At 36.1% G+C, this 24,155-nt stretch overlaps 1 protein-coding gene across 2 annotated transcripts in view; it reads right to left on the reverse strand.

The window, feature by feature from the left end:
- The window catches only part of togaram1.L (TOG array regulator of axonemal microtubules 1 L homeolog), a 36,257-nt gene that overhangs the window by 6,391 nt on the left and 5,711 nt on the right, over window positions 1-24,155 (reverse strand). Inside the window, exons 3-12 of one of the 2 annotated variants that reach the window (XM_018230500.2) lie at window positions 19,350-19,476; window positions 17,312-17,559; window positions 16,241-16,467; window positions 13,422-13,513; window positions 11,281-11,439; window positions 10,654-10,740; window positions 7,675-7,829; window positions 5,606-5,759; window positions 5,102-5,188; window positions 1,931-2,069 (exon numbers count right to left, since the gene is read on the reverse strand). In XM_018230500.2, the coding sequence (XP_018085989.1) occupies window positions 1,931-2,069; window positions 5,102-5,188; window positions 5,606-5,759; window positions 7,675-7,829; window positions 10,654-10,740; window positions 11,281-11,439; window positions 13,422-13,513; window positions 16,241-16,467; window positions 17,312-17,559; window positions 19,350-19,476 (1,475 nt within the window). The remainder of the gene's footprint in view (window positions 1-1,930; window positions 2,070-5,101; window positions 5,189-5,605; window positions 5,760-7,674; window positions 7,830-10,653; window positions 10,741-11,280; window positions 11,440-13,421; window positions 13,514-16,240; window positions 16,468-17,311; window positions 17,560-19,349; window positions 19,477-24,155) is intronic. The other variant, XM_018230501.2, reaches the window with a different exon arrangement.

Below are 24,155 nucleotides of genomic sequence, written 5' to 3' on the forward strand. Positions count from 1 at the left end.
AAAACAAGTCACGAGGCTATACACTTTAACAGAGATGGATCACCAATGTATGAGACACCAAGTTTGATTAATTATGCTGATTTGTCTGTCAAAGCCTAATAAAATTTGACATATTTTAAAGAGCTTCAATAATGAGGTTGGAAATCCTACAGCAATATAATATTATTGTCCTTAACCGTAGATAGATGCTACTGACACAGACGAACAAACAAAAAAAGGCACCCAACTATTCGGAGAACAAATATAGGAGTACTGCTCTAGACATTTCAGCAATGCCAGGGAGTAATCCAGAATGTCCAAAATGTAGAGTGTAGGCAATAGAGTAACTATAGGCTACTGAGCCCAACAACCTAAACTTTGGGGAATATTATTCATAAACATACATTGACATTGCTTATCAGTCAGTGTCCTACTGGGTCACAGCAGTCACTGGGTCTGCTGTTGTTATTGTTACGCATCTTGGTGTAGAGAAGAAGTACTTTTATTGTGCAGGAATGCTCTTATGTGCAAGGGCTCAGAGCAACTATGCATGAGCTATGAATCATGGCTAAACAAAACAATCTCTATGTTCAGGAAAAGGTTCTTGGTTGCATTTGGCCACTGTTTATACCTACTTATGTATGATACACCAAATGCTAAAATCATGTATTCAGTCAAATACCGTATTCTCCACAAAAGATTCTGCTGAATCCTGAACTTTATTCTAATTTGCATATTTACATTTGAGAAAAACGACATCAATATTGAACAAAAATGACACTTTCAGTTGACCATAGCAACGGGTTAGGTTTGGCTAAAATGACCAGCCTTCACAGACTTTAAATGTGCCCCAGAGGAGAGGATATTCCCAGTGATTTAATTTCAAAGCCTAAAGTGATTAAATAATACATAACTTTGTTGCATCAATTTAAAAAAAAAAGCAGAACCTTACTATAACTATTTCGGTTGTATATGGAAGAAAACTGCCTTTATTTTAAAACCTGTTCTTGCCGGCTTAAATAATAGTAATTTTTGCAGTCTTGACCCTTAAGCTCCCCATAGACGCGACGATTCTTCTTGCCGAACGACCGATTTTAGGGAAGCCCGACCAATCCTTCGAAATTATCGTGCGGTTAGTGGTATTCGAACGATCGTACATCTTACGATTTTTCGGCCGACATCTGTCTGGAAATTGATCGGCCAGGTCAAAAAATCTGTCGGTCCCAGTGCAATCTATCTATGTTTGCAGGGTCAAGCAGGCAGCTCCCCTTTGTTTTCCTGGCAAATTGGTCTTTTTAGTTGATGGTAAATTCGTTCTGAGAAGATCGTGGTCTCACGATCAGGATCTGATCTTTTAAAAATCTCAACATCTATGGCCAGCTTTAGGTGGGTATTTACTAAAACGCAATATTATCTAATTTTTTTATTAAAACAAAGCTGATCTAACTCCCATCTACAAATTTAACACGTCAAAAAATCATCTTGAAAAAGTCAGTACGGGAAAAGTCTGAACAAAATCGTGCAAGAATTTGAATCGTAAGAATTTTCCGCATTTGATGCCCGAGTCGATTGATTTTTTTTTTACTTTTTCAGATTATCATACAAAAAGAAGCACAGATCACAACGTTAAGAAACATGTTCATGGACATCTGCCATTGACTGCTACATGACCTTGACATTTTTTATCTGCAGTATCTTCGGATTTCAGTTTTTCCCTTTAAAAACTCGACCAAAAAAAAAAAAAAAAAAGAAAAAGAAATCGATTTAATAAATAGCCCCCTTACTCGGTGGGAACCTGCCATATATGGATTCTACTTACAACATAGATATTTACAGACTTTACAACATTGTTGGAAATAATGCCGTTTACAGTAGTTTTCTGCCTGACCTGTTTGTATGTGACACTATTATGTAGTTTTAGTTGCTAAAATGGAATTATGACTGTTCTCACCAATCATCATCAGCCAAGAGTCTAAATGCTTCAGCAACAGAATTCTCTGGCCTGGGTAGTTCTCTCAGTCCAAAGGGATTGATAACCTCAGAAGTACGGCTAATAGACTTTCTCTCCTTGAATGGGCTTCCTTGTGCTGCTGGAATAATATTCATAGTATTAGACAATGGAAAGTGTTCCCTGACAGCATTAATTTATGAGTGTATAGCTACAGGGTATCCAGACTTCTTTTAGCACTGCTAAATGATGAGATAATGCAGACAGTGGGGATCTTTCGTACAAAGAAAAGGGCATGTTTGAAGATACAAAACCTCCCAATATTTCTAATTGATACATATTTCTAATTAGTTTATGCACTTTTAAATTAATGCAGAGCAGTTTTCTGTACAAGTTACATATTTATACAAACTGATATGTAATCACATGTAATTGATATGTAAAAGCTCTCATTTATCAGAGACTCCCCTAATTAATACTACTAAGGCAGTGGGGGGTTTTGGTTTTAATTGTGGTTTATGGGCCCTGTCTGAGGTCCAAATTTGGTAAGGACATTCGTTGCTAATATCAAGATTACAGATTTGTGATAAAAATGTATTAAATATCACAGAGTTCTTGGACCATTAGTTGGTCCATTTTTCTTTAACATTTCTCATTCATTTTCAAATAAACATTGACACAGCAAATGTTCATTTAGGGCCCTGGGAGCCAGTGTCCAACCTCCAGGGGCTTCATTTTAGACTTCACTTACAGACAGAGGCGTTATGGTGAACACCATTTAATTGATTTCTCTTCTATGGGTTATGTACTATATCATGGAGTTATGCTACTTAAGCCTTATATGGTCTCATAACTGAAGTGAAGGCAATTATAGTATTTATTTTAATATTTTCCAAGTCTATACTGCTGAATCAGGTGTAAAGGTATTTTACATTTGTATACTGTTGTTCAGGATACGGGGGTCCATATTAATAGAACAATGGCTTCTTGTACTGATAGTTTAGCTGCCTATTAACAGAAGATCTTTTAATATGGACACAAAAATGTAACATTTAAATGCGCACATATATCCTGTAATAATCTTGGAAATCATACTTCTACTGTACTAAGCATTTGACTCATAGGGTGTGTAGAAAAGTTGCTAGTTTGAGAAGATTTTCTCCATTATTTGGGTATTAAATTCGGATGGCTGATGAGTGGGGAAGCGCGTGTCTCCTATACTGACCTACAATGACCCTTTTAGGCCAAGTTTGGTACTATAATAGATTTTCCTTTGAATGGTTATGGGGACAGTTTAAGCCATTACTTAAAAAAAACTAAATCAAAATCATATGGGCATATGTGTAACATTCCCAATTTTGCACTGCAGGCAATAATCTTAATTAGAAGAAATCAAGCTGAACAAGCAGCTACCCGAACTGGAAGGCTAACTGCAACAGGAACAATGCAGTGAATAGTGGGCAATGTGTAGCAGTTTATAAATTGCAAAGTCCTGCAATCCTTCAGATCACCACCACGTTTGGAATCTTATGGAGATCCTTTTGCTATCCATATGGGAGAAAGTCAGTGAGTCTTCTGAGTGGAACAGCAATCCAGTTACAGAGCTGGTAGTGGTCATTCAGCTTGATCCTTATCATTACAGTTGTTGACCACAGTCCAAACGGGGCACATTACACAAGTGGCCATATGATTGTGATATGCATAGACTAAATAACATTTGTAAGCCTAAACAAATCAGTTTTAGGGTAAGGTCACACTGGGAGATTTGGGGAGATTTAGTCGCCGGCGACTAATCGCCTCTTCTTTGGGGCGACTAATCTCCCCGAACTGCTTCCCCCTGTCTTCCACCTGCTAGAATGAAGAATCGCCTGCGGCATGGCACTCGCGTCGATTCATTTTCCCAAGTCGCCCGAAGCTGCCTCACGAGGAAACTTTGGGTGACTTCAGAAAATGAGGCACCGGGAGTGCCATGCCGATTCTTCATTCTAGCAGGCGGAAGACAGGGGGAAGCAGTTTGGGGAGATTAGTCGCTGCAAAGAAGAGGCGATTAGACGCCGGGCAACTAAATTTCCCTGAATCTCCCAGTGTGACCTTACCCTTATTGTATTCATGCACTATGAGCACTGTCTTTGTAAACAAAAACCCCAAATCTAGACCACATAATTGTGCAATTGGTGTGACCTAAAAATAAATAATTAAACAAAAACAGGCTGCATACGTGTGCAAAATCAATGCACTATTAATATCTGAAACACAATTTCCAGCATCTTTCTAGCATTCTGAGATTATATATAAGTACAATTTATTTCACACATACTGCCTACTCATTCAGCTCTGTCTATTGATAGTGTACAATAGTCACTGCATTTTAGCCCTCTCGGACCACTTCAGTGAAGGTCATAATAATACATACTTTTCTTGTTCTTTCCCTAATGGCTGTTGCAGTTATGCAGTCATTAAGGATTCCAGGGCTGTCACAGTCCTTTCCTTTACCCAGTGTCCTCGTTACCATGGAAACTACTGGCTCATTTCACCGATACAGTATTTAATAAATGTTTAGAAACACCTCAAGCTGTTTTTTCTATTAACGGTACTGAAGACAACCAGCAAGTTAATGCACATGAATTTCTACAAATTATGGTCATAAATAAGAGAAATCCATGCTTAACAAATTACATAAAAGACATAAAATACCCTTTGTCTTATGACCCCAATAGACGTCTCAGAAATCTAGTACACTGGCTATATTACATTACAAGCATAATTTCTATGTTAAAAAAAAAAAATAATAATAATCCTAATCTTGTGTAGTTTTTAAGAGATATTCTTCTTTTTCTATGGGTTACATGTCCTAAATATATAGTAAAATGTTCTTTAATCAGCATTTATGACTGAGATCTGAGCCTTATTTTCTAAACAGCTTTATGGGGATAGACCTCAGGTACCTACATATATTAAAAACAAAACCCTCCTGTGTGACAGCTGATCAATCACAACTAAATCTGGGAATGGGCTAATGTATACGATAGTGCTGGATGTACTGTAAAGCCAGTGGTTACTGCAAGATCTAAATTTTAATGCAGAACAAATAACTATGTTGCAACAGACAAAGCAACGCGCACAAAAGTTTGTTTAATCATAGTGTAAAATAACATGGCTTTATCGTGTTTTTACCTGACGTTCTCTTCAGACTTGAAGTTCTTTTCAAGGATGGTGGGCTAATTTCAAAGCTCTCAAGACTGTTAGATGCAGGTTTCCGTGCTGTAAAGTTTACCATACAAAAATGTTTGTTTTACATAACTCGTATAACTGGCATAACAAATGTTAACAAGGTTCAAAGATATCTCTCTGGTTTAACAATCAACAAATGAATACACGGGAAACACTCCCTTACCAAAAGTCTTAACAAACAGAAGGAACGAACATACAAAAAATGATTAAAACAATAAACAATGAAATAAAATGCTATAAATATTCTGTTTCATGAACTGCTAAAATGATTTAAAGGGAAGTTAAAGTGTAAGAAACTGGAAATAATTTTTTACATTCTAAAAAGGGGTTATGACAACAATATTAGGGTTGCCGCCTGTTCCAGTTTTCAGAGGGCTGTCCAGATTTCCATAGGAAAGCATCTATCCTATAATGCTTTAAAAACTTTACTTTGTAAATAAAACTTACATTCCATGAAGACCCAATTAGGTTCAGTCTGAGAAAGTCTTTGTCTTGGAATTTGCTCCCTCTTTTCAGGATCCTTGGATTCAAGTTCTTTCAGGCTATTTTCTCTCCTCTGTCTCATCTTTTCTCTGGCTGATTTGGATATTGTTACTTTTACCTAGAAACACAAATAAAATAAAAATAATGATATTTTACTACTCAGTTCTGCTAAGAAGGGAGACGCCTAATCCATAACCCCTCACAAAATGTTGTCAAATATTGAATTAAATCTAACTCTTTCTTTGAATACTCAAATGTGGACTAGACACTGGGATTCACTTAACTCTGCAAGAACGTGAGTGAAAAAAGAATCCAGTGCAAGGCAAGGGGCTTAGGGAAAAATCTAAGGGCCAACAAATCCTATTTATAAGCACACATTGTTTGAAAATGCTTTGTAATTCATTGCTTTGGAACTTTTTGCTATAACTATTCCAAATAAAAACCATTATTTATCCTCACATTTGTCATCACTTTGTTGGGAGCATTCATGTTTTTCTGATGAGGAAATCCCATTCACAGTCAATAATTAAAAGTGCCCTTTAGTGGACATATCAATAAAATGGTGAAAAAAAGCATAAAGGCACAATGTGGCATATTTTAAAGTGAATGCCAATATCCAAAATACATTTTTGCCTAATAAAAGAAAACATAATTCTAAGCAACTTTGCAATATACATTCATTACAAATGTTCTATGGTTTTTGAGTTATTTGTATATCTATTGCAACTGAAAGCAGTGTTTGTCGTTCTGTTCTTTTGCAACTTTTGTTTAAAAAGTAACAACCAGGAGTTAAGCAAATGCGACTTTCAATATTTTGAAAATTAAAAAAAAAAAAAAAAAGTTTATACGAATAACTTTAAAAGCACAGAATATGTTTAAGTAATGTATATTGGGAAGTTGCTAAGAATTATGTTTTCTTTTATTAGGCAAATTATTATTTTGCAGTAGACTTTCCCTTTAAAATTTTTCTTGAAAACAGGTTTTAAATAATTTTTTTAATTTTTGATTTGTTGATTGTTTAGTCATTCAACCTAAAATTCAGCCTAGCTCAATCAAGCTGTTTGGCAGTTGGACATTTCCAGTCACTTGAAAATCAAGCAAGCTTCCAAAAATAGTTTTTTTTACTAGTTGCACGGATGAGGGATACTATTTTTTAGCTTCTACTTATATAAGGAACAACAAATATGTATATTAATAAATATAGTAGCATGGTGCTCAATTAGTTTGATGCATAGGATAGTCCTTTTCCACCCAAAAAGAAGCATTGGCCTTGGTTAAAAAAAACTAGGTTACCCCAGGGGTGGCAAACATATTTGTGAATCTGGCTTTTTTTGAGCTTTAAAGGAGAACTAAAGTTTAACTAAAGAAGTAGGCTAGAAATGTTGTACATTATTATGTTTTGGGCTTCTGTACCAGCCAAAGGCGACCACAGCCTTTTAGCAGTTAAGATCTGTGTCTCGAAAAATGCCCAAGTTGCTCTCCATCTTCTTTTCTGCTGATTCACTGCACATGCTCTGTGCTGCTGTTAGTAACTGAACTTGGGGACCTACTTAAAATATACAGTACAAATAGAATGTAAATGTCACAATATAAGGCTGATTAGTGAGGAATACAGATAATTACTACATGGCAGCACAAAAACTAGTGCAACTAGCATCAGAATTAAAAAATCTGCCTTGTAGCATCAGCTTATTTGACAGACCAACCTCATTTTCTGCTTGATAATTTGTGACGACCCCTAAGCTTGGCTTCTCAATAGCTGCTCAGAGCCCAGTAAGCATGCAAGTGTTGCAGACACTTTCCAAGATAGTGACCCCCTGTAACAAATTTGAAGTACTGGACCATTGCTGCTATTGAGAAGCTGAAATTTTAGGCTGGTGCATTTCTAGCCATATTAATTTTTAGGCTTTAGTTCTCCTTTAACAATACATTTTTATGTAAACATGATAAAAAGTAAGGTTTTTGTAGCAAAACCCATTAAAGGTAGAGTTTGTTTTACAATCAAGGAGCACTGCGAAACAGAGAGTCCTTACCTCACTTTCAACAGCAGGACTATTCTGCTGGACTGCTCTCCCATATATGCCTGCTGGAGGTTGAATGTCCTGCTTGGCAGGAGGGAGATCATCAGTGGTTGAGAAGGAAGACTGGCTGTGTGATTGGTAAGGAGGTGGGGGTGTTTCAAAGACACCTTTATAAAAAAGACATATATATTATTAGTGTTTATTTATACAGCCAAGTCCAGGTCCAGATACCTGGGATACAAAAAAAGACATATACAGAGTCTCAAGCAGCCCAACTGGCCCAATAAATAGTGACTATGGCATCTTACAACAGCCCCTCTGGCATTTGCCAGAATCCACAGATTGCCAGTTCGGGCCTGCTGAGACCCCCAAAGGTGTCTCCTAGCAGAAAACCTAATGCAGGTGAGCAGGAATAATGAACATACAGGTATATTAAATAATACAGAAGTGTGATATAAATAGTACAGACACAAATTATTTTTGTAGAAAAACATAATGCTTTCAGAACAAAAGATGACCAAACAATCATCCTGATCTCTACAATGCACTTCAGCAGTTTTCACACCATTATATAAATGCTGTCCATGCAGAACATCTTTGGGTTGGCTAGCTTAGACCTATAGGTTTCTTTGGGTGGGTTAGCTGTGACCTATAGAAAAACCTCAATAGAGCCCCTTAACACATGAAGCATAGATGTTTTTATTGCTAATGGTAACCATTATAAAAGTTTTATCAAACTACTCAGTACTTCTCTGTATTTCTTAGCTGCAGAAGTATCAAAGGTTGCTCTTTACAACTAATTTTATATCACACTCTCCAACAACTAGTTGTCTGTGACTAAATATGGGGTAATTTATAATGGGGATAATTGAAATGCTTCTCTAACTGAAATGCACGCTATATTTTAAGACAGTTTTGAGAGTAGAGACATACAGATGCCTTATGTAGCTGCAATGTGTGCCTGCTAAGCTGCAACATTTGCTAGAACAGACAAAAGAAGGTGACACAGAACACCCAGGAAGAATGGCTGAGGGCCATGGTAGACAGGTTTTAGCTGGTGAAATATGAAAGTTCTTTCATGCCACATCTGTCTTGCAGTTACACAACTTCCTAGAGATTTGCTTATTTCAGAGTTCTTGTCACAAGAAGGTTTGTAAGCAGACTATCATTACATTGGCTTGATCCATTCAAAACTCTTATATGCTTGACGGCAATGTCTTCACCAGTTCAATTAATCATTATCCCAAATGTTTTAGAAACATCTTAAAGGAAAACTATACCCCCCAAACAATGTAGGTCTCTATGAAAAGATACAGAGTAAAACAGCTCATGTGTAAAACCCTGCTTCATGTAAATGAACCATTATCATAATAATATACTTTTCTAGTAGTATGTGCCATTGGGTAATCATAAATAGAAAATTGCCATTTTAAAAAATAAGGGCCGCCCCCTGAGATCGTAAGATTCACTGTGCACACATACAAACCACATGTAAGGTCACATGAGCCAATTAACAGACAGAGTTCTGCCTTTTGCTTCCTCACTTCTTCCTGTTACAGTTAGTGTTGTAGTATTTCTGGTCAGGTGATCTCTGAGGCAGCACAGATAGAGTCACGAAATGGTGGTTCAAGGCAAGAGATGTAAAAGGGCAATATTTATGTAAATATATATTCCAGTTTGGTAAGATTCTTTAATATGTCATTCAATTTGATATAAACTATCTGTTGCTTAAGTATTCATTTTGGGGGTATAGTTTTCCTTTAAATATCTGTTGAAAGGTCATTCAGCATTCTTAAAGGGATGCAGATATGTTTCTATGAATAGCTACAGGAATGTGGCTCTGAAAAAAAGCCCCTCTAAGTGAACCCCAGCCCAGCAGTACTTCTGAGATGATTGGGACTAGGGGCAAAGTAGTCCTTCCATACGCTAGAGTAGAAATGAAACCAGTAGCCAGCTCTTTGGTACTGTAGACATTAAGGAGTGTCAGCTGTAGTTAGCTACTTCTAGGCTGGGGGAGTTTGAGGGTTACTATTTCAAAAAATACCATGCCTACTCTTTTATAATACTGACACTTTTCTATTACTTTTCTTAAAAACGTTGGTATCAATTCATTAGCAACATTTTAACAGAAATCTCATCTGAACTGTATTTATATTTAAATTTCTCTTAACTGGGTCTGAATGTGAACAAGTTTGTATGTTACAGCTGATCCCTACTGAAAATTAAGCTGAACCGATTACCAAAAAAAACAACACACTATAGGTGCAGAAGTTACACACTCCATAGTCTATCATTTGACCATGAACACGGTACTTTGATGTAAGGCTTTACTTTTCACAAAAACAAAGGACAGAAAAGGTAAGCCTGCTAAGGAGGAATCAAGAGCATACAGTCCCTGCCTTTAAAGGGGGATGTCACAGTTTCACAAAATGTATTTGTTCTTACAGTTGTTTATATCATTAAGAAAATATGTGTTCCTCAGTCTGATAATTTTTTATCTGCTTCAAATAACAAATGCAGGCTGCCAGCCACTGACTGATTTCTACTACTATCTGATTCTGTATGCCAGTATGAGTCAGCAACGCACTATTAACACATAGCATGGTTGAAGTTGTTGTAGTAAAGGAAAAATGTAAGGCTGAGGATGCACATATGTATTTCTCAAAAACTATAAGAAAAATCTAAATAAAATCTACTCCTGCGTTAAGAAGCATGAGGGAACGGCAGCCAGAAGCCGGCAGTGTGAGGTCGTGGGCGGTGGAGAGCAGAAGGGAGCGTGGCCCAAAGATTTTTTTGTGGTAGCCAGCCTGATCCCACCCGAACTGTGGGTCCCGGGGGTTTCGGACCTGCCCACACATCACTACTATGAATGTCTATAACAGACAGGCAGAGATACCAAAGGCTATGAAAGATGCTTCAAAGAAATTTGAATAACAACATTGCATTAGCAAAAACATCTGTCGATTAGGCTTGTGAACTATTTCAATATACCTTTTCCAATTATGGCTACAGAATCCTCTGTCAAATCACAGTGAAAGGCACTAACTTGCTGAAAATTGGTGGTTGAGGCCATGATTCCTAGACATGACAAAAAATAATTATCATTCTTGTAAATAATTGTCAGCCACTGCTAGAAATAAAATTGCATTTATAATTAAGCTGTGTCAAAATAATATTACTTTATTATCTTAATGCTCTAACATCAAGGCAAAAAATGGAATTCTGCAGAATATGAATGGCTAATTTCACAGATGCTCACAAACATAAAGGAATGCATACACGGTTTTAAATGACTTGCTGGATCATTAGAACATAATTATGTTTATATTCCATCTTTAACCAGGTAAGAATATTTAAGTCTAGCAAAGGCCGTACATCACTGAAATCTTTTAGTGTATTAACATAGAAATGTCTTCAAAAAAGACATAAATGCAATTAAACACTGTTTCATTATGTACCACCCCTACAAATTTTGTGTATATCCAATCATGAAAACACCTTGAGGCATTGCGATTCTTCTCAGGCAAAGATGTACAGGTTACATACAGTAGCTTAAAAACATAAAAGAATCATTTGGCAAGTTTTGTGATTTTCCAGAAACTTTTCTGATCAATTTACCTTTCATGGGTTTTAGTGTTTTTTGCACATCTTTAGTGAGAATTTTCATGGGGCCAGACAAGATATCTTTTAAAAGATCTTCTTCGCCATCCACAGCACCACTTTTGTAGTTCAGACGCTGTCCAATTATTCTCACTTGCTTCTCATTCACAGAGACTCCTAGACCATAATAATAATAATATCAATGTTAAAGCATACTGTTTTAGGAAAGTAAACATCATTGAAGGCTCAACTGCTAGTTGTGTGCTTTTTTTTAAAAAATTTGTCCAATTACCAGTGCTGTACATCATTTAGATAAGCAGTCACTTACACAATACTTTGCAATGATGTTAGTTCGAAGTGCAACCCCCTCCACAGGAGATAAGTGCCAATATAGTACATGAAATCGAGTCATGGTGTAGCCCCCACTCTCATACTTTGGGGCAACATTACCAAACCTTCCCTGAATGTCAATACCTGTGCCAGTTAATCAGAACATTCGGAAGAATATTCCAACATAAAAAATACACTGCTAAATGAAAGTTAGGGTAAGGTTTCACCAACTATTACCACTCAGTTAAACTTAGAGAGCAACGATGAATTTGCCCCTTTAAAGATCAAATAGACATAAGTATATTATACATGATATATGAGAGTGCCAAAATGTTTCCAGTTTTACAATTTTCTCTTTGTTCTTTGCACAAAGGCAACACTGTACCACACATATATTCATCCAAGGAGTCGTAATGGCACTCACGACAAAAGGTGATTAATCACTTGGGTGCAAGTATTATAGCATATTTGAACAGTCAATTTTGTCGAAAATATTGCACTCACAGGACTTAAAAAATATTATAGTTTATTACTAAAAACTGACTGATGTTTCGGCTGTAACAACAGCCTTTCTCAAACGTCAGTGCATTTTTTGTAATAAACTATAATATTTTTTAATTCCTGCGAGTGTGGTATTTTCGACAAATGGACTGTTTATATATATTTATATATAGTGGATAATGTACCCCCTACTGTAATTTATGTTTATATATAGTGGATAATGTACCCCCTACTGTAATTTATAAAGATATTATGTCACGGAGAAGTTATGTGACCATATAAAAGCACGAGGCCGAAGGCCGAGTGCTTTTATACAGGTCACATAACTCAGAGGTGACTTCTAATATCTTTATAAATTTCAGTATGGGGTACAGTATGCATTATAATCTACATTTTGTGTCAAATGTTGGGAGGGGGGTCGGCATCCAGATCTGATCACTAGTGTCCAAATCGGGTGAGCCAGCATCCAACTCGGGCGAGCCAGCATCCAACTCGGGCGCGATGCGTCAAATTCGGCGGCCAGGGACCCCTGTTATAAACGGCATGTTGTGACATCAGAACGCGCTGTTTATAAGGATATAATTTACAGTCTGGTCCCATAGGGAAATGACCAGACTGTAGATTATATAGTGAATAAAGTACCCCCCTCTTGTAAAATATAAGGATATTATAAGTTACCGAGGAGTTTCATGACCATATAAAAACACCGAAGGCCGAGTGTTTTTATACAGGAACTCAGAGGTAACTTCTAATATCCTCATATTTTGCAACTGGGGGTACTTTATTTATTATAATACACAAATTTAAGTGAGTCATGTGACAGAAATGACATCAGAACTCACCATTTATAACTGATGACATCAGAACTCACCGTTTATAAGGATATAATTTACAGGATATTCATGGCTTTTGTGTATTATATATATATATTTACTTATATTTGTTTGACACCCATTCTAAATGAATAGAACATACAGCAGGATAAAACATAAATCCTTTTGAACATCCCATGATTCAAGCAGGCCACAGAAGCTGAAATATGGCATAGAGTTATAATTAATTACCAATCAAACTCTAGGATCCACTTTGTGTCTATGGGAGTATCTTTCTATCCACCTTTCACTTTGCTAATCGTTAGCTACAACAATGTGGCAGGACAGATTAGAAAAAAATATATACAATGTTTATTCCATGTGTTGAGATCCTGTTAGGCGCCCACAACAAAAATATACCCATCAACTTTCATAACATACATATTCTCTCTATAGATTTATGAACGTTTAAAAAAAAAAAAAATCAGCATTACGAGGAAAAAAACAAACACACACCTTGGTGGAGGCCGTCTCCTTTTTTGTAGCCATCCTTACTGCGTGGGGAGGGCAGCCTTGGGGGTCGTGATTTTGATTTAGCAGCATCAGATCTGCAAATGTTACAGAACGGGTTACTAAAGACCATAGTGAAACACAACACTGCTGCATGGGAAATCTTTATTAACTGCTGTCAACATGCTCAACCATATAGATCAAAATTATACAGTTCAGTTAATACAGCAGTGAAAATAAGTATTGAACACGTCAAGGTTTTTCTCAGTCAATATATTTCTAATGGGATTAAACCAGCTGATATTAATTTGCACTGATAAGGGGCAGAATTGCTTTCTAAATACTGACAGATTTCAACAAGTTTTGTGGCTTTTTGCACCTCCTTTTCTTCATGTGTTCAATACTTATTCCCTGTGTCATTCAATTTGATACACATAACTTAATTTATGGACTTATTTGTTTTGTTTTTTTTTGTATGTGTGGATTACTTGGGTTGTTACCGACATCTGATGTAAATTTCATGTCAATAGACCGATTAGAAATATATTTACTGAGAAAACCGTCGACATGTTCAATACTTCTTTCTTTGCCGTATAACCATTAAATGCTTCAGTAATATATGCAAATGGTAATTTGGTCTCAACTTTTAGGGGTTTATGTACTAAAATTCAAATTAATCTAATTGTTTATGAAAACAAAGCCGACCAAACTCCCTTTCACGAATTGAACGCATTTATCAATAATTTTTCTCGAAAAAAAAAAAAAACTGAGCAACAAAACAAAAGCATTAATTCATCTCGTACAATTGATGCTCTGAAGACTCGGTTTTATAAAAATTTTGCTGCAAAAACTCTACTTTTTTGGATTATCAAACGAAAACCTCGATTTTTTTCAGTTTATCCAGCGCAGATCACTAAAACAAGAAACAACTTCAGCCAGATATGCCATTGACTTGTAAATGACCTTGACAGGTTTGAGGTGGCATATTTTTGGATTCAGATTTTTGGGGTATGATAAATCTCTAAAAATTCATGGATTTTTTTTTTGAGTTTTCTTCCTAAAAACCTTGACCAGAAAAAAAAATCAAGGTTTAATAAACAGGCCCCTTAACATACTTTAATGGGGCACTATGAACAGGGTAAATTATTGTTTTAAAGGCCTTGAGAGTTGAATATTTAATCTAGTAGTACTAAATGGCTTCTTGTTTACACACCTTAAATGAGTAACTAGTTGTGCTTGGGAAATTCTGCAGTGAAAATGGATATTCAAGTACTGCAAAGAAATACATGAGTCACAATGCAGAGTACAAACAAAACGTTACTACACTTGCAAATGTACTTCATGTGCTCAGAACAGCGCAGAGAAAACACAGGCATAAATAAGATGGAAATTTTGGGGGTGCTAATTCATTAACAATTATTTGGTGGTTTGTGTATCTTTTTTGGAAATCCTACAATTGCCCTAGTTCAGATCTTAATACACATTTGACAATATCCCCACTATAATCATATTGCAAGATGAGTAAAAGCCTCCGTTCAGTACACATTTCCATAGTCTATAGACTCATAACCAGCACACCTGTATGGTATTTCATTTGCCAAAACAGTCTTAAGTTATATTATAAAAATTATTTTACAACATTCATAAAAAAAAAAAAACCCAACACATTTATAATATATTAGGCTCAGACCAAACACTGCATAACATCATGCATGTCAGGGGAAAACTGCAACAAGATGGCTTGCTAAACCATAAGGAGCTGTAATTAAAATAACAAGAGGCATATTTATCAAGGGTCAAATTTCGAATTAAAAAAAACTTCGAAATTTGAATTAAAAAAGACAAACCGAAATTAAGTAAATTTTGTTTTGGTCATTTTTGATTGAATAGGACCGTATTCTGGCGTATACGATTTTCCACCAATTAACTCCATATAGGTTCTAGGAGGTCCCCCATAGGCTGAAACAGCAATTTGGCAGGTTTTAGATGGCGAATGGTCGAAGTTGAATTTTTAAAGAGACAGTACTATAAATTTCGATATCCAAATTTTCCAATTTTTTTTCGAATCGAATTTGGACTATTTTTTTCATTCGAAAATTCACCTCGACCTTTGATAAATCTGCCCCTAAGCATTAAAGGGGGTTGCTCTGTATAAAATTTACTTTTTAGTATGATGATTTGTAGAGAGTGATATTTTTAGACAATTTGCACTTTTTTTTTTTTTTTTTTTTTAACTATTTAGCTGCGTGTTTAGCAGCTCCCCAGAATCACAACAGGTATCTGGTTGCAAGGGTCCAGATTATCCTAGCAACCAGGCAGTGGTGAAAATAAGAGACACATAGGAGATAATGAATAGAAAAAGACAATGGATAAAAAAATAACAATTAAACTGTAGACTCACAGAGAAATAGTTTTTTAGCTGCTGTGGCAGTGGCCACATTTGTAAAAAAAAAAAAAAAAAAGACCGATTTTGAAGCTGCTAAGAGCGGTCCATTCTAGAACATACTCAAGGTTCAAGTAAGTTGAACTACCCCTTTAAAAAATGCAGCTATTAGAGGCCTGTTGGACAATGTTTAATTCTCTTTGCATCTTGGAATATTTTCCATAAAGCGGTTACATGAATAACTTGACTATCTGTGCTATTTATTTATTAATTCCACTTAAAAGTATGTTGTGAGTTTTTCAGACATCTTTTCATTCATATTTCAACCGAACAACATAAATGTTCCCACAGAACATCCTTGGAAAAAAACATATACAGCCTTGGGGGGGGGAGAGAGAGAGATCCATTTTTTAATCAAGATGGCATTTTAGACTGCACTCACATCTTTTTTGGCTGTGGAGTTGGAGACACTGGTGAGTTCCATGATTCTTGGCTATAAACTCCACTCTCACTGTAAGTCCCACTGATAGGAGATGATGTCAGAGTTGGAGAATCCATGTTTAGATCCATTTTCATCGAGTCTGGGCTATCAAGGTCAGACAGACTTCCACTTATCTTGGCTCGCTTCTTAGCAGCACTGTTCCGCAGATGACGGAGCGAACTAAGCATCTACAAAAAACAGCGACAGAACAATTCAGCAACAGATATGATTGTGTAAACTGCCTGCTCTGCGTTCTTGTGTTTTAATCCACAGTAGGGGGTATATACCTTATACAAGTGTTGCTTTTGCATTAGTTCAGTAGTTTAAACACTTGTGCACTTGTCACAGGTTATTTTCATTACACTGTATTATGTGCCTTGCTATTGTAATATATACAGGTATGGGATCCATTATCCGGATACCCATTATCCAGAATGCTCCAAATTCTGGAAAGTCTCTCTTCCATATACTTTTTTTTTTAAATGATTTCCTTTTTCTCTAGAATAATAAAACAGTACCTTGTACACTATTCAAACTAAGATATAATTAATCCTTATTGGAAGCAGAACCAGCCTATTGGGTTTATTTAGGGGCAGATTTATTGAAAGTCGAAGTGATAATTCGCATTTCAAATTAGAGTTTTTGTGTTTTTTTATGGCCAAACTGTCAAATTCGACTAGAGAATTGTTAAAATTAGATTCCAGTTTTTTGTGCGGGTCGATCCCATTCACCCGAGTTTGAAAAATTCGAATTTTTTGATAAACTGCAGCTGGTCGAAGTTTTAAATAACTCCCATGAACTCAAAATTTGACCCTTGCTAAATCTGTCGCTGTTTTAATGATTTTATAGTAGACTTAAGGTATGAAGATCCAAATTATGGATGATCCATTATCCGGAAAGCCCCAGGTCCCGAGCATTTTGGATAACAGATCCCATACCTGTAGAAGGTTTTTTCAGTTTCTTTCAAAGACTTAATAAAGTATAACAATGTAGCAGATTTAAACCAACAAAAATGTAATTGAATGTACAAACCTCGTCACGGTCATCATCATCTTTTGTATGTAAATCCAAGAGATCAATTCCAATGCTTTCATCTTCGTTAATATTCTCAGTTTCCTGAGAACCATTCTTTGCTTTGCTGGAAATGACATTACTTATATCGGGTAATGATGTTGCTCCTTTAGTTATTGGCGGTACTGGTCTTGATCTGTTTAGATCTTTCCGAGCAGATGGCACTCTCACCAAGGTAGCTTTTACTGGAACAGTAGAACTAATGTTTGCTAGAAAGGCAATAAAGGTAAAGTCACCTTTCTTGGATGTTTACTTACATACTGCTCGTCAGCTGCATGTTTGCTAATGAAAATAAAAAGACAACTTAAAGGAAAACTTTACCCCCAAAATGAATACTTAATCAAGAGATTGTTTATATGAAATTAAGTGACATATTAAAGAATCTTACCTTTTTACATCTTATACCTTGACCCACTATTTTGTTATGGTCTCTGTGCTGTCTCAGAGATCACCAGACCAGAAATACTACAACTCTGTAACAGGAATACGCGTGGAGGAAAAAGACAGAATTCTGTCTATTAATTGGCTCATGTGACCTAACATGTATGGTTTGTTTGTGTGCACCGTGAATCCTACGATCCCAGGGGGTGGCCCTTATTTTTTTAAAATGGCAATTTTCTATTTAGGATTACCCAAAGGCACATACTACTAAAAAAGTATATTATTTTAAATATGGTTTATTTACATAAAGCAGGGTTTTACATATGAGCTGTTTTATTCTGTATATTTTTATAGAACCCTACATTGTTCGGGGGGTTGTTTTACTTTAAAACTAAGCTACAATACCATGTACTAGGGCTATAATGCTCCCAATTCACCAACAGCCTTATGTCACATTTTAGATTGCAGATCATCTAGTCCTGGCAGATTTTCCAGTTGACGCTAGCACATCCTTTATCTTTGTTAGGCCTCCATCTTTGTTTGCAAGGCAGGGTAAAGACAGGCTGTGCATGTACCACTCGTTCAAGAATAAGGGGTGAAAGAGTTTAGAGCTTGGTAGCCCTTTAAAACAAGAAATTTTAAACTCTTTAAACATGCTATTTCTCAAGGCATGTTAGAACATAATAAATGAAAATTAAGTTGTTCTTTCATTAGAAAAGTACCGTTTTTCTTTTCCCTCACTTTGTTCTACTAAACTATAATTTGGAAGAGGAAATTCGGTATTATGTTGGTATCCAGTAATTATATGAGAGAAGTACAAAACACAAGCAGACAATGCCTCAGCGATTGCTTATTCTATTCCTGTCCAGCTACACAAACTTCCCACTACACTGAAATACGACAGGACGAATGTATAATTAATGTCCTCATGCCGTGGTAAGCAGAACTTTTGTATGCTTCATGGCTGTATCATCAGTCCCTGCTGAATACAAATTCAGAGTCTGCGAACAGAAATGGCCAATAGGATTTCTAAATTGATTCGAGTTCTTTTGATTGTGAAGGGCATTTGATTGAAATAAAAAAATGTTTCATTTGAGTTTACACACACAAATCTAATCTATGAGTCAGGATCTAAGTCAGGGTCCCCATACTGATTATTGGTCTTCATTATCCCTCAAATTAATGAGAAATGTTTTCCTATGTGTGTGTGGAGAACACACTTCGCCCTCAGTCAGCACTCATGTAAGCGGTTATAATACACAAAAGCCATGAATATCTTGTAACTTATATCCTTATAAAAGGTGAGTTCTGATGTCATCAGTTATAAACGGTGAGTTCTGATGTCATTTCAGTCACATGACTCATTGAAATTTGTGTATTATAATAAATAAAGTACCCCCAGTTGTAAAATATGAGGATATTATAAGTTACCTCGGAGTTCCATGACCTGTATAAAAACACTCGGCCTTCGGCCTTGTGCTTTTATATGGTCATGAAACTCCTCGGTAACTTATAATATCCTTATAAGAGGGGATACTTTATTCACTATATAAACACTACAGATGCTTTACAAATTGCATAAGACATAAGAAACATTGTAATAAAAGGCATGCCTTACCTGGGACTGCACTTGGATACTCCTTGTTTATGTTGGAACTTGAAAGCGTTTTGCTTGAGGAATTTCTGGTTTTAGCTGTAGGGGTTTTCACTATCGGTGTATGACGAGTATCAAATTGTGAGGAGGGCTGGAAGCACAACAAATTAGTTATTTGAACTCGGCCACGTCTAATCCTCAAAATACTAATTCTGCAACTAATGGATTTAAAGCTCTAAGTAACCTTATCCAGACATCAGCTGCCTCAAAAATAGAATAGTGTCCAGCAACAGTAGGCAGGTTACAGAATCCTGATGTCAGTACACAAGAACAAATGTCCCTCACAGTGAAATGATCAAAACCTCTAGTGACAGACAGCAGCTACTGTTATTGTTTGTACAGCTGATATCAGGCAGTGAATCTAAAACATAAATGCCAGTCACAGCAGGTGGTACAGGGCAGGACATATGCCTTACAACAGGCTGTTATGTTGAAAAAGAAAAAAACAACAAACATTAATGCGCTAATTGAATGCAGCTTTGACCTCATAATTTTTTAAATTAAAGAAAAAAAAAACCTAGCAGGAAGACCTGAAATAAGATGAGCTGGAAAAACTAAATATTTATCTAACATTTTGACAACACATCCACTTAGGGTGCTATAAACAAACAAGATTAGTTTTTTGTTTTTTTGAAAACTCAAAAATCGCCCCTACAGTGATTAATCACACATCAAATTACAGATTCAATAAATCTAATTATGAGTAAATCTGATTAGAAGAGGGAAAAAAAAATCTGTGAGCTGAGACACAGTAACCACTGACTGTTTGCAGTACCACGTCAGATTTCCTTCAATTGTCTCTTGGCAACAACACACCTTATATGCTAAAAAAAAAAAAACGTCTGTCTCATTTATATAATATATGATTTGCACATGTACACAATTTCAAATATAGGTAATTATGTGCCCCCCTACTACAATACAATATTTTTGTATTTTACAATAGGGCTTTTTTATATTCTATAGTTTTGGTTTTTTAAATTACATAACTTTTCCTGCCTCTTTTCCAGCTTTCACATGAGAGTCAATGTCCCAAGCAGTCGAACTACAAATGTATTGTTATAAACTAATTATATATAAATTAAAATATGAAGACCAATTCTCTTAGACTATCATGGTCGACATCATGTTAAACGTTAATTTAAAGGTGAACTGACCCTTTAAGTACCTGCTCTAACTAGTAACATTGCTGAGCACCATTTAAAATTACAAATTTCAGAGACTCACATGTGTGTATTTAGGAAACTAGGTATGACTTATAGTAAAATGTACAAACAATGGAAGTTCGCAAATGGTCCCATAGCCATAAAAGGACGTAGGTCTAAGACAAGTGATTTCACACAGGACATTGAATTCTTTTAAAGAAGCAGCAATATAGTTTTCTTTTCTTACAAATTGTACAGGTTTTATCATGTGATGAAAGTGGCATAAGTTAGCAACATAGGACATATTTTACAATTAATATGTATATTAATAATGTTGGGTTGGTCAATGTATTCCAACGTCAACAACTTATTTCAATCCTTTAGATAAAGAAATACTTAAAAGTAATATTACATTGTCTAACTAAAGCAGCTCAAATATACCTCTTTTTTTTTTTTAAGCAAAGAAGTCAGGCTGCACTATTTATTCCCTGTAGGACAGCAAAGCCACACAGCTAAAGGTGTATCTTCTTAGTTCATTGGTTCTGGAAGCAAACTAATGCTTGTACAAAATATCTTTGATGATGGGTATCCACAATTCAATACAGAAAAAGAGCAGGTTATTGTAGCAGCAGAGGACCTATGTTTTTTGCCGACCCTTTAGAGTGGTGGCAGGCAAGGCTACTGGGGGAGATTAGTCGCTCTGCGACAAATCGCCCTTCCCATCGGCTAGAATTTAAATCGCCAGCGGCATGGCACTTGGAACACATCGTTTTCAGAAGTCATTAAAGGTTGCCTCATGAGGAAACTTTGGGCGACTTCGGAAAGCCGGAGCGATCCGAGTGCCATCCCGCCAGCGATTTAGATTGTAGCCGGCGGGAAAGCTGTGATTTGTCGCTGGCCATCCAGTAGCCTCGTTTGCCACCACCCTTAAGGTGCTATAAAACTTTATATATTCTGACTTCAGAATTTAAAAGAAATTAAAATTAGAGCAAATCATTAATACATAAAACACAATGTGGTGGGTAATAGAAATGTAAAGGCTTTAGCGCAAGGAAAGCAGTCACAATCTGGTTCCTTGGAGTCACTGCTATGTTTAGACATGCATGGTTACACACAGGGAAACTGTAATGCTTCAGCAAACAGAATGGTAGTGTCAAATATACTCAGGCATGCCTATAATTCTGTGCTGATACGAGAACATGCCTACTGAATAAAGGAACTGACAAGACTATGTGCTGAAATGGACAAAAGGTCCCTGCACCTGTGCTTTACACACTATGTTATAAGCCTCATGGAGATAAACTATAGCGGAGAGAAAGAGAAATACATGTATAAATGTACTCTTGCTTCCTAAAACAATTAAAACATTTACACGTGTGAAAAATGAAATGTTGTATAGTGTTAGCATTGTTCACAGTTTTTTTTTTCTTTTACATTTATCAATGTAATTTGAGAAAGTAGAAAGGCTTGTGTTGATACTGCTCTGGCAGGTGTTTTATTTCAAACATTTGTGTGTGCCACTAGGAACTGTTTGTTAACCTTTGAGAGCCAAACAACTCCAATGCAAATGAATCAAACCTTTTACTTGGCCATCAGCAAAATGCTTGTACTTTAGGCACCCAGACAAAGGGCCAGTATTTACATTTATGAAATCAGACTGAACGGAGGCCTATAGCAGCGGCACGAAAAAGTTTATTTCAAGGTGACAAATTGCTATAACTTTATTTACCCTTTAAGCCAGAGGTCCCATTTTTTTTTAAGTGAGCCACATTCAATTGTAAAAAGAGTTGAGGAGCAGCACAGGCATGAAAAAAATTCCAGGGGAACAAGGGCCGTGATTGGCTATTAAGTAACCCATATGTCCAAATGCAGTACATCTGGTTTTATGCAACCAATATTCGATGAAAAGTCTATTAAACCAGTCCATTGGATCCTCAAGTGAGTGTGGATGAATGAGCATACTTAGGAGGAGGTCAGCCTCACTCACCATACTATTGTTTTATATATTATATATATATATATATATATATATATATTTTTATATATATATATATATATATATATATATATATATATATATATATATATATATATATATATATATATATATATATATATATATATATATATATATATATATATATATATATATAATATAAGACACTTTATTATTATGGCACAAAATCTTACAAGTAGTCAACAAGGCAAGTTTCTAGTTGCTCTTTTCTAGCCAATGCTACTTTCCATATTCAAAAATTAGAACCTTTCACTGGGTTGTGCATATGTAACCAGAAGGAATTATCAATTGATGACAACTAAACTAAAGAAAATGAAGTGCAGCAAGTCTTAACATGTTGCAGAATTAACTAACCGGAGGATGGTTACTGCCTCTGCAACATGCTCATTGCACATCATTATACCCCATTATGATTTGACACTGAGGAAATTGAATCAATATTCCCCTTTAACTATACAGGCCTGTTTCTTATCAAACGTACATTTTTCAACTCTCCTAACTAGACAAGGTTTGTCTGCAAAAAACTATACATCACCCATTATTCCAAAGCCCTTTGAGGTGGAAAAGCAAGAACACTACCAACATTTGTGACGTTTACCCTAATAGTAATTCAGGGAAGTATCGGGTTACAAACATCCAACTTACATACAACTCGCATTTACAAGTGGAGGCTATTACAGTAATGTACTGGGTTTGCTTGGCTTTTTTCAGCATTTAGTTTTAATAAACCACCCACCCCAACCCCCTCTAGCATGTGTTGTCTACAATGGAGTACAGAAATATAAAATTAAATACTATGTTAAGACAAACATCTTAAGTGTGTTGAAATTCTGTTTTTAGGAAGTTTAGGAATGGCCATAATAGAGATGATAGTTCGTCAACTTAAATATTTCACAATTCATAAATCTTCAGCAGCAGGTTAAAGGAGATGCCATTTTATCAGCTTTTTGCATAAAATACCTTAACCTTTAACATACAGTGACATGGAGAGTGGACCTTTTTTAGGCTTTTACTTATACCCTAATACTCTAATTATACTAATACTCTGTCATCAATCCAAAATGTAATCTCCTGACTTTTTGTGTTTGTTTGCATTGGTCTTTCCTAACCAGTTATATTGCAGAAGAATACAAAACAGGCGTGACGATAAAAGAGAAGGAAAGGCTGAATTTACTTGGGGGTGCCAAAAGTTAGGCACCACCAAGTGATTGCAAATACATACCTAAAACTCCCGGGCTGGTGCTCCTATCAGCTGAAAACTGCACCAGTCAAGGCGAGTTCTTCTAGCAGGCACTGAACTTTAACGAAGAAGTCAGCTATTTCATTCTACTGCGCATGCATCTGCCCCAGGAAATTAGAAGAAAGAAAGCAGAAGGGATAGCTACATGGCGGTCGCTGATAGAACCCCGGGGACCGATGCAGTTTTCTGCTGATAGGAGCACTTGCCCAGTTTTTAAGGTAAGTATATACAATCATGTTATCAATGAAAATGGTAAATATTCTGGCCTTAAAGTGAATTGGAGAAAATCCATCCTGTTTGCGATAGACTTGGAGGCAAAAAAACATTTACCCCTAGATTCCCCACTCCAATGGGTGGATAAGTTCACA

The sequence above is a fragment of the Xenopus laevis genome, chromosome 8L (genome assembly GCF_017654675.1).
Source record: "Xenopus laevis strain J_2021 chromosome 8L, Xenopus_laevis_v10.1, whole genome shotgun sequence".
NCBI lineage: Eukaryota > Metazoa > Chordata > Amphibia > Anura > Pipidae > Xenopus > Xenopus laevis.